Below are 20038 nucleotides of genomic sequence, written 5' to 3' on the forward strand. Positions count from 1 at the left end.
ATGGCTTGGTGCCATTAATGATGAAATGGGATCACTAGAAAGAAATAAAACATGGATTAGAGTACCTAGACCTAAAGGACAGAGGGTAATAGGCTGCAAATGGATATTTAGACACAAAGAAGGGCTGCCTGGTGAAGAAATCAGATACAAAGCAAGGTTAGTTGCAAAGGGGTTTAATCAGAGAGAAGGAATTGACTATAATGAAATTTTCTCTCCTGTGGTAAAATAAACTTCAATTAGAATCATGATGGCTAAAGTTGCTATGTTTGATCTTGAAATGGATCAAATGGATGTAAAGACAGCATTCTTACATGGAAGTTTAGAAGAGAAAATCTACATGGAAGAGCCTGAGGGATTTAAGAATATGGAAACTGATCAAGTCTGTTTACTACAAAAATCTCTATATGGCCTGAAGCAGGCACCAAGGCAATGGAATCTTAGATTCCATGAATTCATGCTGCAAATAGAATTCACAAGAAGTGAATATGACCCCTGTGTTTACTACAACAAGACTCCTATATGGTTATTACTCTATGTGGATGACATCTTGATAATTGAAAAGGATAGAAAGGCTATTGACTTACTAAAAGAACAACTCAGCTCTGAATTCGAAATGAAGAACCTTGGTGAAGCCAAAAGAATACTCGGGATAGATATCAAGAGACAAAGACCTGGTTTTGTTTTCTTATCTCAAGAATGATACATTTAGAAAATTATTGACAAGTTTTGTATGAGTGAGGCCAAGACAGTCACTACACCTCTTGCCTCACACTTCAAACTTGCTCAAAATCAAGCACCAGATAATGAAGAAGACAGGTTGTACATGGACAATGTACCCTATGCTTTCTGTGTTGGAAGCTTAATGTACTGTATGGTTTGTACCAGACCAGACTTGGCCTATGCATTAAGCATGGTGAGCAGATTCATATCTGATCCAGGCAAGACACATTGGGAGGCTGTGAATTGGATTCTAAGGTACCTAAAGGGAACATCTAATGTTGGTTTGCTGTACAGAGACAATGGAAAATTTGAAACTGGGATTGCAGGGTATGTTGACTCAGACTATGCAGGGAGTATCGACACCAGAAGGTCTATCACTGGTTATGCATTTACAGTTTTTGGTGGATGCATCAGTTGGAAATCGAATTTACAAAAAGTGGTGGCTCTATCCACCACAGAAGCAGAATATATGGCTGCTACTGAAGCCATTAAAGAGGCAATTTGGTTAAGAGGTTTCACAGAAGAACTTGGTTTCAAAGGAGAAGACATCACTGTCCATTGTGATAATCAAAGTGTTATTCACTTAATGGAAAACCCAATGTACCATGAAAGGTCCAAGCACATAGATATCAAGCTTCATTTTATTAGAGAAGTGATTGCAAGGAAGGAAATATAGATCAAGAAGATTGAAACAAAAGAAAACCCTGCTGACATGTTAACCAAGTATGTTCCTCAAGCAAAGTTCAGACTTTGTCTGAACTTGCTCAGCATTCTCACTGCTTGAGATTGCATAAGTCCAGAACAGCTGCAACTCATCTCTGTGCCTCTACTCATTTGATATGTGTCCAAGGTGGATAATTGTTGAAGTAATTGTCCAAATATCAAATGACATCACTGCCCTCACCGAACTTAACTAACTTAACCAACTGTTAGTTATGACAGTTGGTGCTCGGGCATTATGAAACACTGATGCAACATCAGTATTTAAGGGGCCATTCTTTCACACTGCAGGGATTGATCTTGGAGAAGTATTGTACAGTTAGAAAGAGAGAATTTTAGAGTGATTGAGAGTTGTCTTGAGTGCTGAGAAATTGGAGTGACATTATTCTATGATCACTGCCATTAGAGAGAAAAATTACTGAAACTTTGCTTCTCTGAGTGTGTAATTTTGTATCTGCTGTAATCTCTCACATTGAAGCTCAATCAAATAAAATGCTCAAAGCCATAATTGTGGCTGCTTCTGGCCGAGGATGTAGGCAAGTTATATTGCTCGAACCTCGTAAATCCTTTGTGTTCTTTATGTTTTATTGCATATATTTTCTGGTTTAAACATTACTGAATAGCTCTGATTATTGTCATTGCTGGTTTCATTGATCATTCTTGTTCTACATTTGTTCTTGCTGAGTTGTTGTTTCACAACACGATATTTAATATATTTATATATTTTTGTTACAATATATTAATATGTCATACTAAAAAAATATATATAACTTAATTTAATTATTATATTTTTTTTGAAAAAAATTAAAATGTAGTAAATATATTTTTATAATTTTTATTAGCTAATTTATTATATTTGGTTATTTTTTTAATTTTTTTAAAAAACGAATATTTACTAACTTAGTTTTTAAATTTAGAATTATTTTACGTTTTAGCCCTAATTAAAAAAAAAAAAAAGAATTCTATTGAGTGTTTGGAGAAAAAAGAATGGAAAATTTATTAAAATATAAGTTATTAAGTCATATCTAATGCTAGGCAGCAACTTTACTTAAGTATAGTAAATAGAAGATTGCAAAAAGTAAATGAAAAATTAAAAATTAAGGTTAAATAGTTTTCTTTATTTCTAAAAACTGCAGATACAAATATTTTCATAATGTTATAAATATTAATAATTATGTGGATGTCCAAATCTTTTATTTATTACCATGAATTGTAATCAACATTCCTCTTTTCCTTAGTTTCCCTTTTTCTTAGTTTCTTAATATCTCAGTCTTGTATTTGTATAAATAGGGGTTCACCCCATTGGAATAAACAACTCAGAAATTCTCATTCACTTTCTCTTTCTCTCTTCATCTTCTTCTTCTTTCTTCTCATCTACTTTATATTATTTTATATTATTTTATAACACGTTATCAGCACGAGTCTCTGCCCAAGCTTCAAGCATGAGTCTCTGCCTAAGACCCAATGTAAGTATTTTGTTAAAGTTCTTGAATTGTTTCAAAGTCACGATACACTAAATATATATTTATATATATACTCATCTGACTGAAACAATTTCAAGAATCATTTGGTTTCCTTTTTCTTTTTATCTATGTATCTATATATTATATATGTATGTATGTATATATTTTTATATATTTATTATTAATTTCATATATATATATATTATGTTCTTATCATTCATAATATTTACAATATATGTGTGCCTATGATATGATAGAGAAAATCTATATAAATTATACATATATCCAGAAGATTATGTATCATCGATAAAATATTGCATATATCCTAAAGATTATGCATCATCGATAAAATATTGCATATATCCTGAAGATTATGCATCATCGATAAAATATTGCATATATCCTGAAGATTATGCATCATCGCTAAAATATTGCATATATCCTGAAGATTATGCATCCTCGATAAAATATTGCATATATCCTGATGAATATGCGTCCTCAATAAAATCTTGCATATATCCTGAAGATTATGCAAACGTAATATTCATTATATAGTTGATGGATATATAATGAAAGAGATGAATACATATTTATATATATGTTCTTGTATTCTTTGAGGACAATGAAAAGTAATCTAATATCGACATAGATTTTGACAAACATTTCTTGAAGTAAATGTTTTATATTTGTCAAAAAAAAAATGATTGTATTTATGTGAATACAACTAAAGAATCATTAAAAATGATTATTATTGATGCAATTTTATAGTGGGTTTTGAATATCCAAAAAGAATGTTAAAAAAAAATTGCATTGAAACATCAAAGTATAAGAATAACAATGAGCATGACTAATGTTATTTAAATACATGAGGCAGTATTTATTGTTCATCATTCCCTGCAGAGAATGATACGAATTGAAGTCAATCACTTTTAAAGATTCCTCGTATTAGTCATGTTATTATACATTGTTATTACTTGCAATGTTGGAAATTATTGAATCTGACATATGTTAAAGATTAAATTTTGCATACATCTTGGAGACTATGCAAAAATTGCATTCATATATTCTTTGAAATATCGTAAAAGAAATTGTTGAATGATTTCTTATATTTTTTATGGATGAACAAGTAATAAATTTTTAAGAAATTTATAATAATGTTCTACTTGTTCAACGTCATTCCCCGAAGTGAATGTAATGATTTTAAATAATCAATGACATTATTTACTACTCAAATATTTCCAGAAAAAGTGGAAACAACTAAATGAGATACCACACATAATCAAAGTGCATGAAATTTATATATCATGTGTGGAATTTAATAATAGTGGTCGCGTACCTGTAGTACGGACATACTTATAATCAAGATAAAAGTATACTTGATTATTTAATAGAATGTGAATTGTACAAACTTATTGTACATTTAGAATATTTAAATATCATTACCTAAAGAGAATGAATAGACATGAAATTCTATTTCAAAGAATATAGTTTCACATATATTGGCAATGCCAGAAGTAAATTAATATATACATATTTTATTATTTCTTGAAATCAATAGTTTCAAACTATTGTTGGTGCAGAATATGTGTATATATATAGTTACTATATAATTTAGTTTGCATATTCCCAAAAGTGGATATATAATTTACTAATATTTGTTAGTGATCCAATATAATCAAAGTGATAAAGAATCACAAAATGATTATTTGAAAAGCTTCCTGAAGAAGTCTTACATACAATTGCTACTTTGAGTAGTAAAATATCTTTGTATGTACCTAGATGTATAACTTTTATCTAGTTATGAAAGTGATAATAAATAACTTATTATATGTACTTGTTGTACATTTAAATATATAATATATCAAGTCATGATAATTAGACTGATGAATAGTCTATTAATAAATTAGACGACTTGTTAAAAAGATACCAGGAAAAATGAATGATATATTATGGTTATATCTATTTGACCATTACAATAACATGATGAAGTTGTCATGTATCTTTTAAATTATACACATCATTGAATTGATGATAGTGATTCCTGAAGAAATATAAAGTTTGATAAACATAATAGTGACTCCTGAAGAGTGTATATATTTTGGAGAATAATATAATTATATTATTCGTGTATATAAAATGAAACTTGTAATGATTATGTTGTAATGAATTTACATTACCTTTTGAAAGTTTCATTAAAATACAAATTATAGTGAACCTGAAGTTCATGAATTGAATTTTTTGACATGATCAATCATATGCAATAAATTGTCAAAGAATTTGACTAAATTTTGTTGAAGAACCAGAAGATTCTTCTCATTGTTAATTTATAAGGCTCAAAAGAAGAATGTGCATATATTTGCACATAGAAAATATTTAAATTATATTTCTTTAACAGTCTTGAGCCATTATTAGATTTTTATTGCATAGTTTCTTATCGATGTGATAAGATTATATGATCATGCATTTACAAAATGTGTAAATTTATGTATTTCTAATTATACACGTATGACTCATTCTTAGAAATGAATTAAGTTCATAAGTATTGAACTTGAAACTGAAGTTATTGAACCTGAAGTTCAATGTCATATAATATATATGAGTTTAAATAGATATTGATTCATTGTGATATATTGAAATCCCTACAGGTGTATTAATATTATTAGATATCACAATTTCTTAAAATTCTCTCGATCAGGGGGAGAGAAGCAGTTGGGATCGATGATAATTTTTGAAAAATGATCCTTGCACAAAGTTATAAGAACGATATAGTTCAAAATGATATATACCAACTGCAAATCAATATTACTCAAAGTTGAGATAGAATGAGTTGAAAATGCCTGAAGCGTAAATGAACAATATAGAAATTATTAGTAAATGTTCATTTGATTTGCCCTGAAGTTGTTAAATCTAGAGGTACTCATGGAGATACCTTAATGTTATAAAGTATTAAAATGATAACCGTGATGAAAACGGTACTCGAAAAGACTCCCAAGAGAAGTTAGACATAACACATATTATCATAATTGAATCCCTGAAGTGATTCTATATAGGTACCTATAAATCATAAACATATTTGAAAAATATGTAATTTAAAGAGATCTCTATAAGTTATGTCAATATGGGAGGAAATTATCATTTATTGAAATTTTTGTCGACAATAAATATTGAATGTTTGCATATGCAATAAACTAACATGAGATAGCAAGGATCATGGTATTAGATTTGTCGAGAATCATCGACATACATTTTGATTTTTGGCCAAAATATTATGACGCAATCCAGGCAAATTTACTCACATAAAGTGAAGTAAGACCTGTAGGGTGTGCAAATAAATATTTCTAATGAGAAATTTGCATATATGTATTTGTACATAATGAATTGTTGTACAAAGTTTGCATAGACATGAGATTGATTGAAGTAAGGCTTAAATATTGAGAAAATATAATCATGATTTGATTATAGCCTGGAATATATTTTATGAGAATTTATAAGCGCCACATAAATGTTGCAACAAAAGGTTATTTATTTGGAGCTCCCAATATAGTGAGAATTTGAAATAAGCCTTATCTAAAAATTCTAGAAGAATTTAATACATGTCTTAAGTGATATAAATTCTAAGTCGCGCGCACTATATGACAAAGATCTTTGTATGAAATAAAGACATGTAAGTAAATTATTGTTTGAAAAATACGTATGGTTGTCTATGCAGTATAAATACGTAAATTATACGTTGTGATAGACTCTTGAAGAGTTTTTGATTAATTGAAGAACAAACTTTTATTTCTTTTGTATTTCGAGAAATATTAATGTATAAAGTTTGTTCATTAGTATTGAAGTCCTGAACTACTTCATATGTATTAAGAATTATAGATATATGATCATTTGATATGGAAATTAAGATCATAAAACAAGATGGAATAAATATATGGTCTTGGAGTACCATCATTGTTACAAATGAAAATTTATATTATTATTAATGTGTTATGTTCATATCTACTTGAAATGTTAAATTTTAGTATGAACAAAGTTGTGTACACACATGAATGATACAATTAGTTGGATAAAGACTAATGTTCAACGAACCCCTCATCTATAATTTAGAAGTCCATACATACTCTGGAAGAGTTATAGAAAATATATGATCAAAGATTATATATGGTGATATTTTAAAAGTGATAACAATAATCTTATGAGATATATTATCACCAAAAGAATTATGGATCATATGTGCATGAGGGGGAGACATATTCATGTTGCACTCTTTTTCCCTTAGTTCAGGTTTTGTCCCAATGGGTTTTCCTTGACAAGGTTTTTAACGAGGCAACTTGAAAATAATTATGAATATGAAATATATATTGTACTCTTTTCCCTAGCTCAGATTTTGTCCCACTGGGTTTTTCTGGCAAGATTTTTAACGAGGCAACTATAAATCATGTTAACATACTTGCATTTTATGAAGCAAGTAGAGAATGTGTGTGAGTGAGATCATTGACATAGCATATTCGGGAAACATATGGATTGCACTCAATAAAGAAGTATCAACCCAAGCAATTCTCTATGGATAATACTGCTTGCATCGTTCAACTAAAAGGAGGTACATTGAAGGAGATAGAGTTAGAACACATTTCACGAAATTCTTCTTTATACGCTTCAAGAAAATGCATATTGGTGTTCAACATATTCAATCAAGTGTCAATCTTACAAACTTATTCACAAAGTTATTACCAACATCAACATTTGAGAAGACGGCAGACAAGATCGAAACTCGTCGATTAGAAGATCTCCACAAATGCCTAAATGAGGGGGAGGGAGTTAGTTTACACTATACTCTTTTTCCTTTGACCAAGTTTTCAGCAAGATTTTTAATAAGGCAGCTATTATGGACATCCAAGGGGGAGTGTTATAAATATTAATAATTATGTGGATGTCCAAATCTTTTATTTATTACCATGAATTGTAATCAACATTCCTTTTTTCCTTAGTTTCCCTTTTTCTTAGTTTCTTAATATCTCACTCTTGTATTTGTATAAATAGGGGTTCACCCCATTGGAATAAACAACTCAGAAATTCTCATTCACTTTCTCTTTCTCTCTTCATCTTCTTCTTCTTTCTTCTCATCTACTTTATATTATTTTATATTATTTTATAACACATAATAAATTTTTTTGCCATTTCTCACGTGGATTTAAAATTTATTTTTATAAACTAAAAGTTCGTTTGTAATATTTTTTTAATTAACTTTTCAAGTTTTTTAATTAGAAAAATGATAATATTTTCTAAAAATATGTTTTATAAAATTATTTTCACTTTTTAACTAAAAATTTAAATTTTAATAATAAAAAAATATATATATATTTTGAACTTGACCCCAACCTGAATCTTGGGACTCAGACTCCAGCCTCAGCTCCAATCACGAACATGAACCACAATTCCGATCCCAATTTTAAACTTAGACCTAACTTAAATAAAATCAAAAATAAAAATTATAGAACACGCTATATTTTCTGTTTTTAAAAATAAAATTATAAAAATACAAATTTTACTTTCATTTTTATAATTAAAAGAATTAAAAATAAAAATATTACTGAACACCCCTAAATTAATTGATTTGAAACCAATTGAAACTCATGACAAACAAGAATGCAAGTGACAATAAAAGAAGATCAAGAATAAAAACAAAATAAGAAGAAATGGATGAACAACAATAACCAAATGGAAGGGTAAAAACTAGTTTTGTTTTATAAATTAATTTTAGCAATCAACTGAATACACTATCAGTATGTCAAGTAAGTTGCATGACAAAATGAAGTTTCTTATGCATTCTGAGATTCTTTAAATGCTAAACATGTATGGCAATTCCCAAAATGAACCAAAAAAGAAAAATAACAGAAAGAAAAAGGAGTAACTAATGCTTTCTTCAATAGTGCAAAACTAGAAAATCTAGATAAATTGGATTTCAGCTACATGGAAGGCAATGGTAACATGTATACCAAATTTTTCATGAATATTTACTTCTTTATAGTAAGGTTGATCCTCCCTGATTAAATGAAATCTGAGAAAGCTTCAAACTTATAGCCTCAAACTCTGCACTATTCCTTTCTTCATTGGTTAACCACAAGGATAAGCACCGATCAATTACGTCTTTGTTGGAGTTCAAGGAGAAACCTCCTTTCAAAGATGGTATCCTTGCAAACTTCATAATTCTTGCTAGGTTTGATTCTGAAGGGTCTTCAGCACATTTCTCTAATATGTCTCTGATGGCACTGTGCCATATGGGCCGAGCTACTTTGAGAAATTCATGCAGAACCAACACCGGAAGATTTACGCTGCCTAGTTCAGATTCGCCATGTCCGCCTCGTCCGTGATAGTCTGACCCTCCAATCTTCAGTAGACCATAAGTATCAGCTAGATCACTGTAGACTGTTAATCAGGAACATAAATTAAGGAGACCCCTATAAAGATGAGCACTCAGAGACTGAAATGGTTTGCAAATCGAAATCATATCCCAACAATATAGATGGCACTACATGCTAAAGCAGTTTCATACAATAATAATAAATTTACAAAAGTATGGTGAAAAGAGCAAATTTATCAAACTATGATAAGCAAAATGATGCCTTTCAGAAACACTTATAAGTTACAAAACTCCCTGTTGTCATAAACATCCTTAATTGACTACAATAGTGCTTAATATACCAGTTCTTACTCTAAAACTAGAAATATATCCTAATTTAGCTTTACCATTCGGTTTTTACACATTTGATGCATGTAGAAGATATTGATAAAGATACACAATGAAATCACAATGCAGGAGAATTATTTCACTGAAAATGAGGAAAAGAAAAATGACATACCAGATAGTCTTCCGTCACTTCTGAAAACCTCTATCCCATGAAGGCCGGCTTCTTTTAACCTCCTAATAATGGCCACGGGATTTTTCAATGCCCAAGGATGAGCTAACACTGCCACACCTCCTGTTTCACAAATCACTTTCACTGCTTCCTCGGCAAGCGGCTCACTTCCCCTGAACAGTTATATGTCACACAGATTTCTTCTTAACTTATTTTTTTAAGAGAAAAACAATTAAAATTGGAAATACTAAATACTGAGCTATAGAGCATTACGTAGAATAAGCAGGTCCACCATCAAAAAGATATCGACTAAAAGCTTCTTTCAGATTCACCACATGACCTGCTTCAACCATAGCACGCGCCACATGCACTCTCCCAGGAGCAACTCCCTTGCCTGCAATTCTAGCAACCTGTTCCCACGTAAGAGATAGCTTGAGCTTGTTCAATTTTTCAATCATATTCTTCGCACGAATATATCGACCATCCCTTATATTAGCTAGAAAATTTTCCAGCTTCTCACAACCTGTTGGTCCACAGCTACTGTAGTATGCAAGAACATGAACTGGTTCATCCGATTCAGAGTCTCCTCTGTAAGTACCAAAAAGAACAATTGGAAAGACTAAATAAGGAAAAGAGATAAATCAGCATTTGTTTTTCTAACGGAACATTATTAAAAGAAAAGGGTTAAAATAGTGTTCAAAAAAAAAAAGGACAGGCAACCACAGATGCAAAGAGAAAACAATATACCGAGAATCAGCTTTAAAACACTATGGTAAAGCTCTTCAATTAAATGCAAAGATAAAAAATGCCTGACCACTTAACTAACCCCTCAATGTTCCTTGGAAAAAAACTTCTTTCGAAAAAAATAAAATGAAAACTTAACAAGTTACCTTGGGGAGAAAATTGTGCTAACTTCAACACCTGGAATAATCTTCATCCCAAATCTGCGAGCCGCATCTAGAGCCTCACTGATGCCATACATTGTATCATGATCTGTCAGAGCAAGAACTTTCACCTGTTATGAGCACATTACTAATTAAATTTCATGATCTATTTAGGTCTACAGGATAAGTTGCTGTTGAAGCCAAAGAATTTTCTAGATAATTTGTGAGGTTATTCTTATTCACAGTCAAAAGCTCCCATGAAGTCAAAACAAAGGCAAACAAATAGAGATTGAAGTACTAAACAAATAGGAAGAGTTTGAGAGAAATAATTCTACATTCAAATAATTTCATTGTTCAATGTAAACTTAATGCCGACGCAAACTCAATAAGAAATTCAAAACATTCCTCAAACCTTATTATATCTCCTCTCTTCTAAGTTCTGATCCATACAAATCCTAACTTTTTTCCTTTCAATTAGAAGCGAACACTTAATGAAAATTCTAAAAGAGTGAACAGCCTTAGAACATGTCCTAAAAAAGTACAGTAAAAAGAAAAGTCAATCTAGCTTCTAAACATTATGTATTGTGTATATATATACTAAAAACATTGTCACTGTGGAACATCTTAATGCCTGGAATTGAGATATACTTGGTTACAAGTTACAAATGTACCAAAAAAATCAAATGAAGAAAATAACTTCCAATGCATGGTCAAATGGAAAAATATATATATATTGGTACAAGCACATTGATACTTTGCACAATGAGCTACTACATGAAAACTACAGTGGTCTGAAGTCAAAGGAATGAACAGATGAGGTAGAAATTTTACTTTTAGACACACCGGTAGAATAAGATTCAAGACAAATAATTATCCTAACATAACAGTCAATATATAGTTTTCTTATGTAGTCATTTCTCAGAATTTCAAAGAAAAGAATGATTATTCGATCATTTAACCTTCAAAAGAACTAAAGTGCAGCAGCTTTTACTCGCACATGAGACAAAAATATGGGGGAAAATATTAAATAAATGCTGTATCCTGAACATGAAAAGAAAAGGAAAAAATAACATGAAAAAAAAATTGAATTTCACAACCACAACAATAGATGATACACATCCAGAAATAAGTCGAATGACAATGATTACCTTTTCTGCCTAAGCAGAAGGAAGAGGCTAGTTTAAAGCTAAAAACTTTCAAGTCACTATTCTTATTAGCATTTTCATATCATGGAGACTCATATTGTTAATGGTTTCACAATTTTGTGATTTTTAAGCAAGTTTCCAAAACAAGACAGGGAAGCCATATAAACACAAGTCTACAAACACACAATAAAGTTATTAACAAAGACGTTATTATACAAAAAGAGTTAAAGACAGCATTTTTAAGGTTTTCATCCACAACCACAAGGAATAGAAATTGTACCAAGTAAGATTCAACAACAGAGTTATCGTTCATCACTACACCATGAAACCCAAAGTAAACGAAGAAAACCCATATAGAAAAACCACACAAACTAAAGCTTCTCGTCCAAGAAAACCCCAAACCCATTTCAGCTCTTCATCCAAAAAAACAAAAACAAAAAGGACTAAACAAAACTCACCCCATTTCCATGAGCCCTTTCGACAAGCTTGGAAGGCGATAAAAACCCATCACTGCATTTAGAATGAGAATGCAATTCGAAGACCAGCTTCTCCCCACCTCTGCCGAGACTCTTCTGAACCCCAAAATCATCAACAACGCAAGAAGCAGCAGTGACAAAAGAAGACTGGTCCTGAGAAACCCACTCGCTCACTGACTTGAAAGCCAGAGTCTGTTCAACGGTCATCTTCTTCTTACTACCACCGCGCTTCTTCTTCTTCTTCCTCTTCTCTTTCGCCTTCTTCGAGCTATCCTTACTGGCACCGACGCTGTTGGAATTGGGAAGCGCGTGCAAATCACCCGCCATGGATTAAGAGAAAACAATGAACAAATAAAAAAGAGATATTTTGATGTGGGGTTTGAGGCTTTTAAGGTCGTGAATATATATAGATATATAGATAGAGATATAGGGACAGAGGAGATGGAGCAAAGGGAAGAGAGAGAGAGCTATGATAAACACTTTTCTTAATTAATTTTTTTTTTTTTTTTTTGGTTATAAAAAGGGAAATCTTCCATTAACATATAACAGGTGCTCTCAGCTACGGTTGGTACTTTTTCCTTAGTCAAACAAAAGTACTGCCTATACAAATGACCTATCCCATCTATTTTTTTTTTTTTCTTTTAAGGAAATGTCTAAATATATTTTGGAGGATTTAGGTTTTTTATTTTTGAATAATAATAGGATTTGTCCACTGAATTAAGACCGCAGTGCATGTGCGGATTCTAACATCTTTTTTAAACCAAAGGGTATATGTGGTTTTTGTAATTTTTAAACCAAACTTGTATCACAAGATCTCAAAAAGTTAAAATTGTAAAAATTACACTATAAAATGGAGAATTTTTATAAATGGAAATTAAGAGTATAGTTTATTTTTTATGGGATAAATAAATAACGGTTATGAATTTTTTTTATTTTTTACATTTATATGAGGTTTGTTATGTCATATTTTTGTTAAAAAAAAAAAAAAGTAGAAATCTCATATTTATAAAACAACAATAATTTTTGCCGGAAAAGTCGTCGGCACCAGAAAAGTGGACGGGGCCAGAAAGTCTCCAGAAAAGTTAGTGTCACCGGAAAAGTCACTGAAAAAATCAATGTCACTGAAAAATTCACCGTCGTCGGAAAAATCACTGAAAAAATCACCAAAAGTAAATGTCTCCGATATATAACTAAAAATATAACCGATATTATGAATAAAAACTAATAACTCAAACCGGTTATAATTGAAATATAACCGGTTCTGTACCATAATAAATAAAAATAAATAAAATAAAATAACTCAAAGCAGTTATAATTAAAATAGAATCGGGTTCTATAACAGTGTTATAATGAATAAAAACCAATAACACGAAATAACTCAAAACCGGTTGTAACTAAAATAGAACTATTTATATAACATAATGAATACAAACAAGTAACACACAACAATTCAAATCGATTGCAATTAAAAAATAAAGGAAAAATCAGTTTCTAAAACAAAAAAACATAAATTAAAAACAAAACTAGTTCTACAATAAAAAATTTCATAATTCATAATACCTCATAAAACCGATTATAATTTTTTAAAAAAAAAATGGAGATCAATTTTAAAAAAAATATTGAGGCATAAATATGAAAAGAACCAGTTCCATAACAAAATAAATAAACACACAATAACTCAAATATAATATAAAGAAACTGGTTATATTTATCAACTAATTAAAATTTTAAGACAAAAAAACTTGTTCCTGTTGGATTAAAATCCTCAATATGGGCTCATATGTATATTAGTGAATTGCTACTTGAAGCTTGGCCCAAAATAAAGTGATCATTTTAGTAATTGTGGGTCATTGGGTATTAAAGTGTCATGGGCTAAATGTGTAGATACCCTAAGCGATATTTCTAATTTATTGAGGGGCTAAATTAGAAATACTTAAAATTAATAACCTAGCTATGAGGTTATAAATTGGTAGTGGTCCCCAAGAAACAAGAGCCAATTTCTATTCTCATCTTCCCCCATCAAGAGAGAAAATTAGAAAACCTAAGTCTTGTTTTCTTGGAAGATCATTACCCAAAATCACCACAAAGATTATCTCTACAAGATGGATTAAGATCATCACTATCTATGAATTAAGGTACGCTTCCGCCATTTGAATTTTTCTCTTTGAATCAACAAAGGTATTCTTTAGATCTATAGTTATACACTTATAATTATATGTAATATGTTTATCTATAGAATCTAACAAGTGGTATCAAGAGCCACTTTTGATTGATTCTTTGAGAATTTAAGGTTTATGTTAAAGAAATTTGGGAAATTTAAAAATTAGGGTTATGGTCTTTCCACTTTTTGGCTTGAGATATAAATTTATATATGTTTATATCATGATGATTAAGTAATGCTATTTTTTGGGTTGAAATTTTATTTATTTGTTTTGGTTTCATAATATATCGTTCTCCTCTGATGTATTGATGTATTGATTTTTTATGACTACCGTATAAATATAACTTGATGTTTGATTGCCATTGAATCAATGGTTTAAGATAAGTTATGAATTACAGTAGCACACCCTCGAGATTACAACAATACTCATTCCAAATTATTACTACAGTTACCAATAAATTCAAAATACATGTTATATCTTTTATCCTAATATCAATTTCGTAGTATTTTTTTTTTCATTAAGGGGATTAAGCTTTTGGATATAAATATATATATATGGGAATTAAGGATTTGGTAAGATATTATGTGGTATATATTTATTGTATTCATTATGTAAATATATATATAGGAATTAAGGATTTGGTAAGATATTATTTGGTATGTATTTATTGTATTCATTATTTATATATATATATGGAAATTAAGGATTTGGTAAAATGTTATTTAGTATATATTTATTGTATTTATTATTTTTTATTTAGGATTGATGTGTTTTTATATATTGAGATAAAGTCAAAACTCATTTGAATCAATTTTGTTCAAATTTGGCATACTAAAATTTTAAAGTTTGTCTCTCATTCTAAATGAGTTGATTGAAACATGATGTCGCCAAAGCAACCTCTCTTGTGTAGATTGCTCATGAGGAATGTTAGATGTTTGTGTGTGTGTTTCTCATGTAAGTATTGATCGGCCCAAAGGAAGGTTATACTTATTTTGAGGGCACACATACTTGTGGTGATAAATATGTGACAATTATAAGGTTTCCATGTGAACAATATGTACAGTCCAAAGATTGACAAATTGTTTGACAGGATTTATTGTCAATATTTGATTGCTACAACAAGAGTACCGCTTACAGTTAATATTATTGTCCAAAGACTTGATATTAATGGTGTGTTTGGTATCTTGAGATGGGATTTGCCATTATTTGAACTTACTTTGTTATGTTGATTCTTTTGTGAACCCTTGGTTATTTTGTTCTATTTTTTTGCTCATGTTTTAGTTATATCTACCAACATAAAGTTAATGCCAATGAGATAAATTTTTAAGTAAAGGAAAGATGCAAATATGCTTCTTTAGCTACCTTGTTTAAAGAAAGGATAAGGACAAAGATAAAATTCAGTATGTTGCATATGGAACACTGTTAAAGAAAGTGCAAAAGATTTTAGATATGGAATTATCTATGACTTTTACAAAAGGAATTAAAATAAGGTTAAAGTGTTCCAAGTATGTCATTAGACATATCTAATGAAAATAAGTTTCTCACTATGGTTTGTTTTGTAAATGATTTAATTTATTGTACCTAACTATACTTAATAAGTAATTTTTTATGAAATTTCTTATGTAAGTATACTATGGAAGGTTATCTATGAAACTAAAAGCCAAGTGATGATGAAAGATTCATCTTTAGGGGCAAAAGTGAAACATCTACATATGAGGCTATAAGGATATTCAAACTATGGTTAAAGACTAGTTATTTTTTGGATTTGGAAAAGACTTATACAGTATCATCACCTAGATGAGTTTTGGTTTTGAATTCTATTTTGAATAAGTTAGGACATTCTTGTTCATTTAGAATTTAAAAGTCTTTTCCAATATTGGTTCTACTAGCTCTTTAATTTATGAATTTATTGAAATTTGCCTCATATAAAGAAACCTTATAATTTCTCTTATGGTACAAAATATAAATTGAATCATGAGAATTCTATTATACTTTGGTATAAGTATTAAGATTATATCTCCCAAAAGGAGAATAGAAGGACTTATTTTTAATAGAATTCTTGATCCCTTGATTTAATAAATTTTAGATTTTATAAAGGGGTAACAAACAAACATAAAGAAATCAAGCGACAAAATAAAAGTTTCATTATCTAAGAATTTATGCTATATTTTGGTAGATCTTTCCTCATGGTTTCATGGAATGATCAATAATAGTATCTTGTCTTCAGACTAATGAAACTTGTTTTGTTCATAAGGCATTAATCTTTAGACGTTTCTTTTAAATTTTTAAACCATAGTTGACAAATCAACTAGGTAAGAAAATTAAAATCGTTGAAACTAACTATGATGGTTAACACTACCATGGGAGGTATGACGAATCAAGTGAATAACGTCTAAGATTATTTTGCACAAATACTAAAGAAATGTAATTTCATCTTCCAATACAAAATGTTAGGCAAACCTAACATGAAGGGTATTTGAGAGATGTAATTAACATTTATCTAAGGACATGACTAGAAGTGTGATAATTCATTCTTCGTCATGAAACTCGTTTTTGGGGAGAAACACTTAAGAATGCAACATAAATTCTGAACTGTGTATCAAGTAAAGTATAAGTTAAAACTATTTATAAACTAAGGTTGTGGTTAGACTCATAGTCTAACATATAGATATATTCTATTTGTGGATGTTCAATTAAGATGAGGTCTTATAAGCCTCATAAAAGGAATACGAACTCCAAAATAGTAAGGAACTATACTTTACTGTATACTCTAGTAATTAAAAAAGCTACAATTTTTGTGATCCCACATTATGGTTCAATTTTGAGACGAGAAACTTTAATAATTTTGAGGATGTTGAGTTTGGGAGAGAAATAAGATTATTATAGATATTGTTCTTGAGAAGGAATTGACGTTAAACTCAATTCCAACTATCACTTTTGACAATGTTTAGGTTTTCATGACTTTCATTGATCAATAAGTGAATCCAGAACCTTGATAAGACAATATCAAACAACTTCTCATTCAAGATATGGTAAATGTTTCAGATAATCAAACTCAACAACCTCAAAGGTCAGTGTCATTAAAGAAATCCATGAGAGAAAGGACATAAGGAAATAATGGAATGATAGACGATGATCCAATCAACTTTTATCATGCCATGCAGGTTCCAACTCTCGAAGCGGGTGATATCATAAATAAAGAGTACAAATTGATCTGAGACAATAAAGTTTTGGTATTTTTCCTATTGCTATAAGGTGTAAAACTAATTGATTATAAATAAGTATTTATAATCAAGAGGGATACAAATTGCAATGTGGAGAGATGCACATTATGTCTTGCATGTAAGGAATTACTTATAAAGCATATATTTATTATTTTGAATAGACTTTCTTTGGTTTAATTGAAAGACTATTTCAAGACAAGCATGACACTGACTACTCATTATGGTCTTGAGTTATATCAAATGGATTACTAATGTGTCATTTATCAATAATGATATTGATGACAAAAGTTATGTGTGCAACGAGAAAACTTTGTGTCCAAAGATCCAAAGAATATGGTTTGCAAATTAGGAAAATCCATGTGTATACTCAAGTAAGCTTCTCGTGAATAATTACACAATTTTCATTAAGTATTCTCATTTGGTTTTTGAGATAAAAGCTTTTGATGATTGTGTATATATCACAGGTTCAGTGGGAGTAAGAATATGATCCTGGTATTATATTGGTGAACAATTGCTTGCCATTAATGATATACTCATTTTGTATTAGGAATTCAATATATGTTGAGAATGTTCTTGAAATATTCTTGAATTATAACAAAAGAGATATATCAATAAAGTATTCAAAATTTTTGGCATGAAAGATACTATACCAGGTGATAAGCTTGTAGCTAAAGAAAATAAGGTGTCTAAATTATTGCCCTAAAAGCAACCTTAGAATTCAAGAAATATAGAAGATTTTTAATTTACATTGGAATCTAATATATGCTCAAGCATGTATGTATTTGTACTTATACATATTAAGAATGTTGGATAGATATTTAAGTAACCATATAAGGAACTTTCGGTATGCAGCCAAATAAGCTATAAGGAATTTAAGGAGAACAAAATACTATATGTTCACTTATCGGAAATCAGAAAACAGAAAATGTTTGGAGATCATTAAGATTTCTGATTCTGATCTTATAAAGCTTTTAGTTGTGAGATTTTTTTGTCACATATGGCTGCAAAATTAAGAATGGTATTGAAAGCTATTAAAGATATATTTTGTGACAATAAATCAATCAGGTTGCATTTTAGTAACAAAATGAACTCTATAAGGTCAAAGGCACATTGACTTTGAGCTAATTGTTATTAAAATAAAGTTCAGAGTAATAAGGTGTCTATAGAACATAATAAGGACAAACACCATATTTTGTGTGATCTGGATCATTAAGAATATACCACTTAAGGCTTTTCAGGAGCTTATTGCTCATATATGGATATAGTATTATTTAAGATTGTGCTGGTTTAGTGGGAGTTTGTATTTGAGATGTTCTATCAAGCTGATACATATTTATGGTTTGATTCTGCAGATAAACTATGGATTTAAGTTTTGAGTACTCTGAATGTATTCTTTCTATTGAGATTTAAGTATAAGGTTAGAAAGAATTAATAAAGAATTGATCTCAATTAAGGAGGACCAGTTGGAAATAGACATGCTAAGATCACATTTGCATGTAATTTTCATGCTACGCATCCATGATTGATCTATGTTATTTGGTTATATTGATATATGTGACCATTGATGGGTTTAGCTACGATAAATGTTGCGAAGGCCGCTTTGATCCTATGTTAGTATAATTAATGGACGAGATTGTTTTGAAATACCTATAATTATGATAGCAAAAGTTAAGCGCTTATAAGGTTACACACTATCAGAAAACATATGTAGCCCAAGTGGGAGATTGTTGGATTAAAATCCTCAATATGGGCTCATATGTATATTAGTGAATTGCTACTTGAAGCTTGGCCCAAAATAAAGTGATCATTTTAGTAATTGTGGGTCATTGGGTATTAAAGTGTCATGGGCTAAATGTGTAGATACCCTAAGCGATATTTCTAATTTATTGAGGGGCTAAATTAGAAATACTTAAAATTAATAAGCTAGCTATGAGGTTATAAATTGGTAGTGGTCCCCAAGAAACAAGAGCCAATTTCTATTCTCATCTTCCCCCATCAAGAGAGAAAATTAGAAAACCTAAGTCTTGTTTTCTTGGAAGATCATTACCCAAAATCACCACAAAGATTATCTCTACAAGATGGATTAAGATCATCACTATCTATGAATTAAGGTACGCTTCCGCCATTTGAATTTTTCTCTTTGAATCAACAAAGGTATTCTTTAGATCTATAGTTATACACTTATAATTATATGTAATATGTTTATCTATAGAATCTAACAGTTCCGTAAAACAACTAAGATAAAACTCACACACAAAAATCAGTTAAATAAAATAGCTCAAATAAAAATATTCATTCAACATGCTCCAACCCACTAAATAATTACACTCATATCATATCTACTTCAAAAATACTCATTCATTATGTTATATAACCGGTTTGAGTTATTTCGT

General features: G+C 30.0%; 2 protein-coding genes across 2 annotated transcripts; one reads left to right on the forward strand and one right to left on the reverse strand.

The window, feature by feature from the left end:
- The first annotated feature begins 730 nt into the window (after window positions 1–730).
- On the forward strand, window positions 731–1396 carry LOC133039337 (secreted RxLR effector protein 161-like). Its single transcript, XM_061118206.1, has one exon. The coding sequence runs from the start codon at window positions 731–733 to the stop codon at window positions 1394–1396; it is 666 nt and encodes a 221-aa protein (XP_060974189.1).
- Window positions 1397–8616: 7220 nt separating this feature from the next.
- LOC115695702 (uncharacterized) lies at window positions 8617–12904 on the reverse strand. Its single transcript, XM_030622770.2, has 5 exons — window positions 12242–12904; window positions 10645–10769; window positions 10028–10342; window positions 9758–9927; window positions 8617–9323 (listed from the first exon to the last, which is right to left on the reverse strand). Exons 1-5 carry the CDS (start codon window positions 12584–12586, stop codon window positions 8920–8922), a joined length of 1359 nt encoding a protein of 452 aa, XP_030478630.1. The 5' UTR covers window positions 12587–12904; the 3' UTR covers window positions 8617–8919.
- Between the last annotated feature and the right edge of the window lie 7134 nt (window positions 12905–20038).

Source organism: Cannabis sativa, chromosome 6 (genome assembly GCF_029168945.1).
Source record: "Cannabis sativa cultivar Pink pepper isolate KNU-18-1 chromosome 6, ASM2916894v1, whole genome shotgun sequence".
NCBI lineage: Eukaryota > Viridiplantae > Streptophyta > Magnoliopsida > Rosales > Cannabaceae > Cannabis > Cannabis sativa.

Coding starts and splice junctions, on each gene's coding strand:
- LOC133039337 (XM_061118206.1), top strand. CDS start 731: ATGAGTGAGGCCAAGACAGTCACTACACCTCTTGCCTCACACTTCAAA.
- LOC115695702 (XM_030622770.2), bottom strand. CDS start 12,586: ATGGCGGGTGATTTGCACGCGCTTCCCAATTCCAACAGCGTCGGTGCC. Junction 10,770..12,241: donor AAAGGGCTCATGGAAATGGG/GTGAGTTTTGTT, acceptor TGCTCATAACAG/GTGAAAGTTCTTGCTCTGAC. Junction 9,324..9,757: donor AAGTGACGGAAGACTATCTG/GTATGTCATTTT, acceptor CCTGATTAACAG/TCTACAGTGATCTAGCTGAT.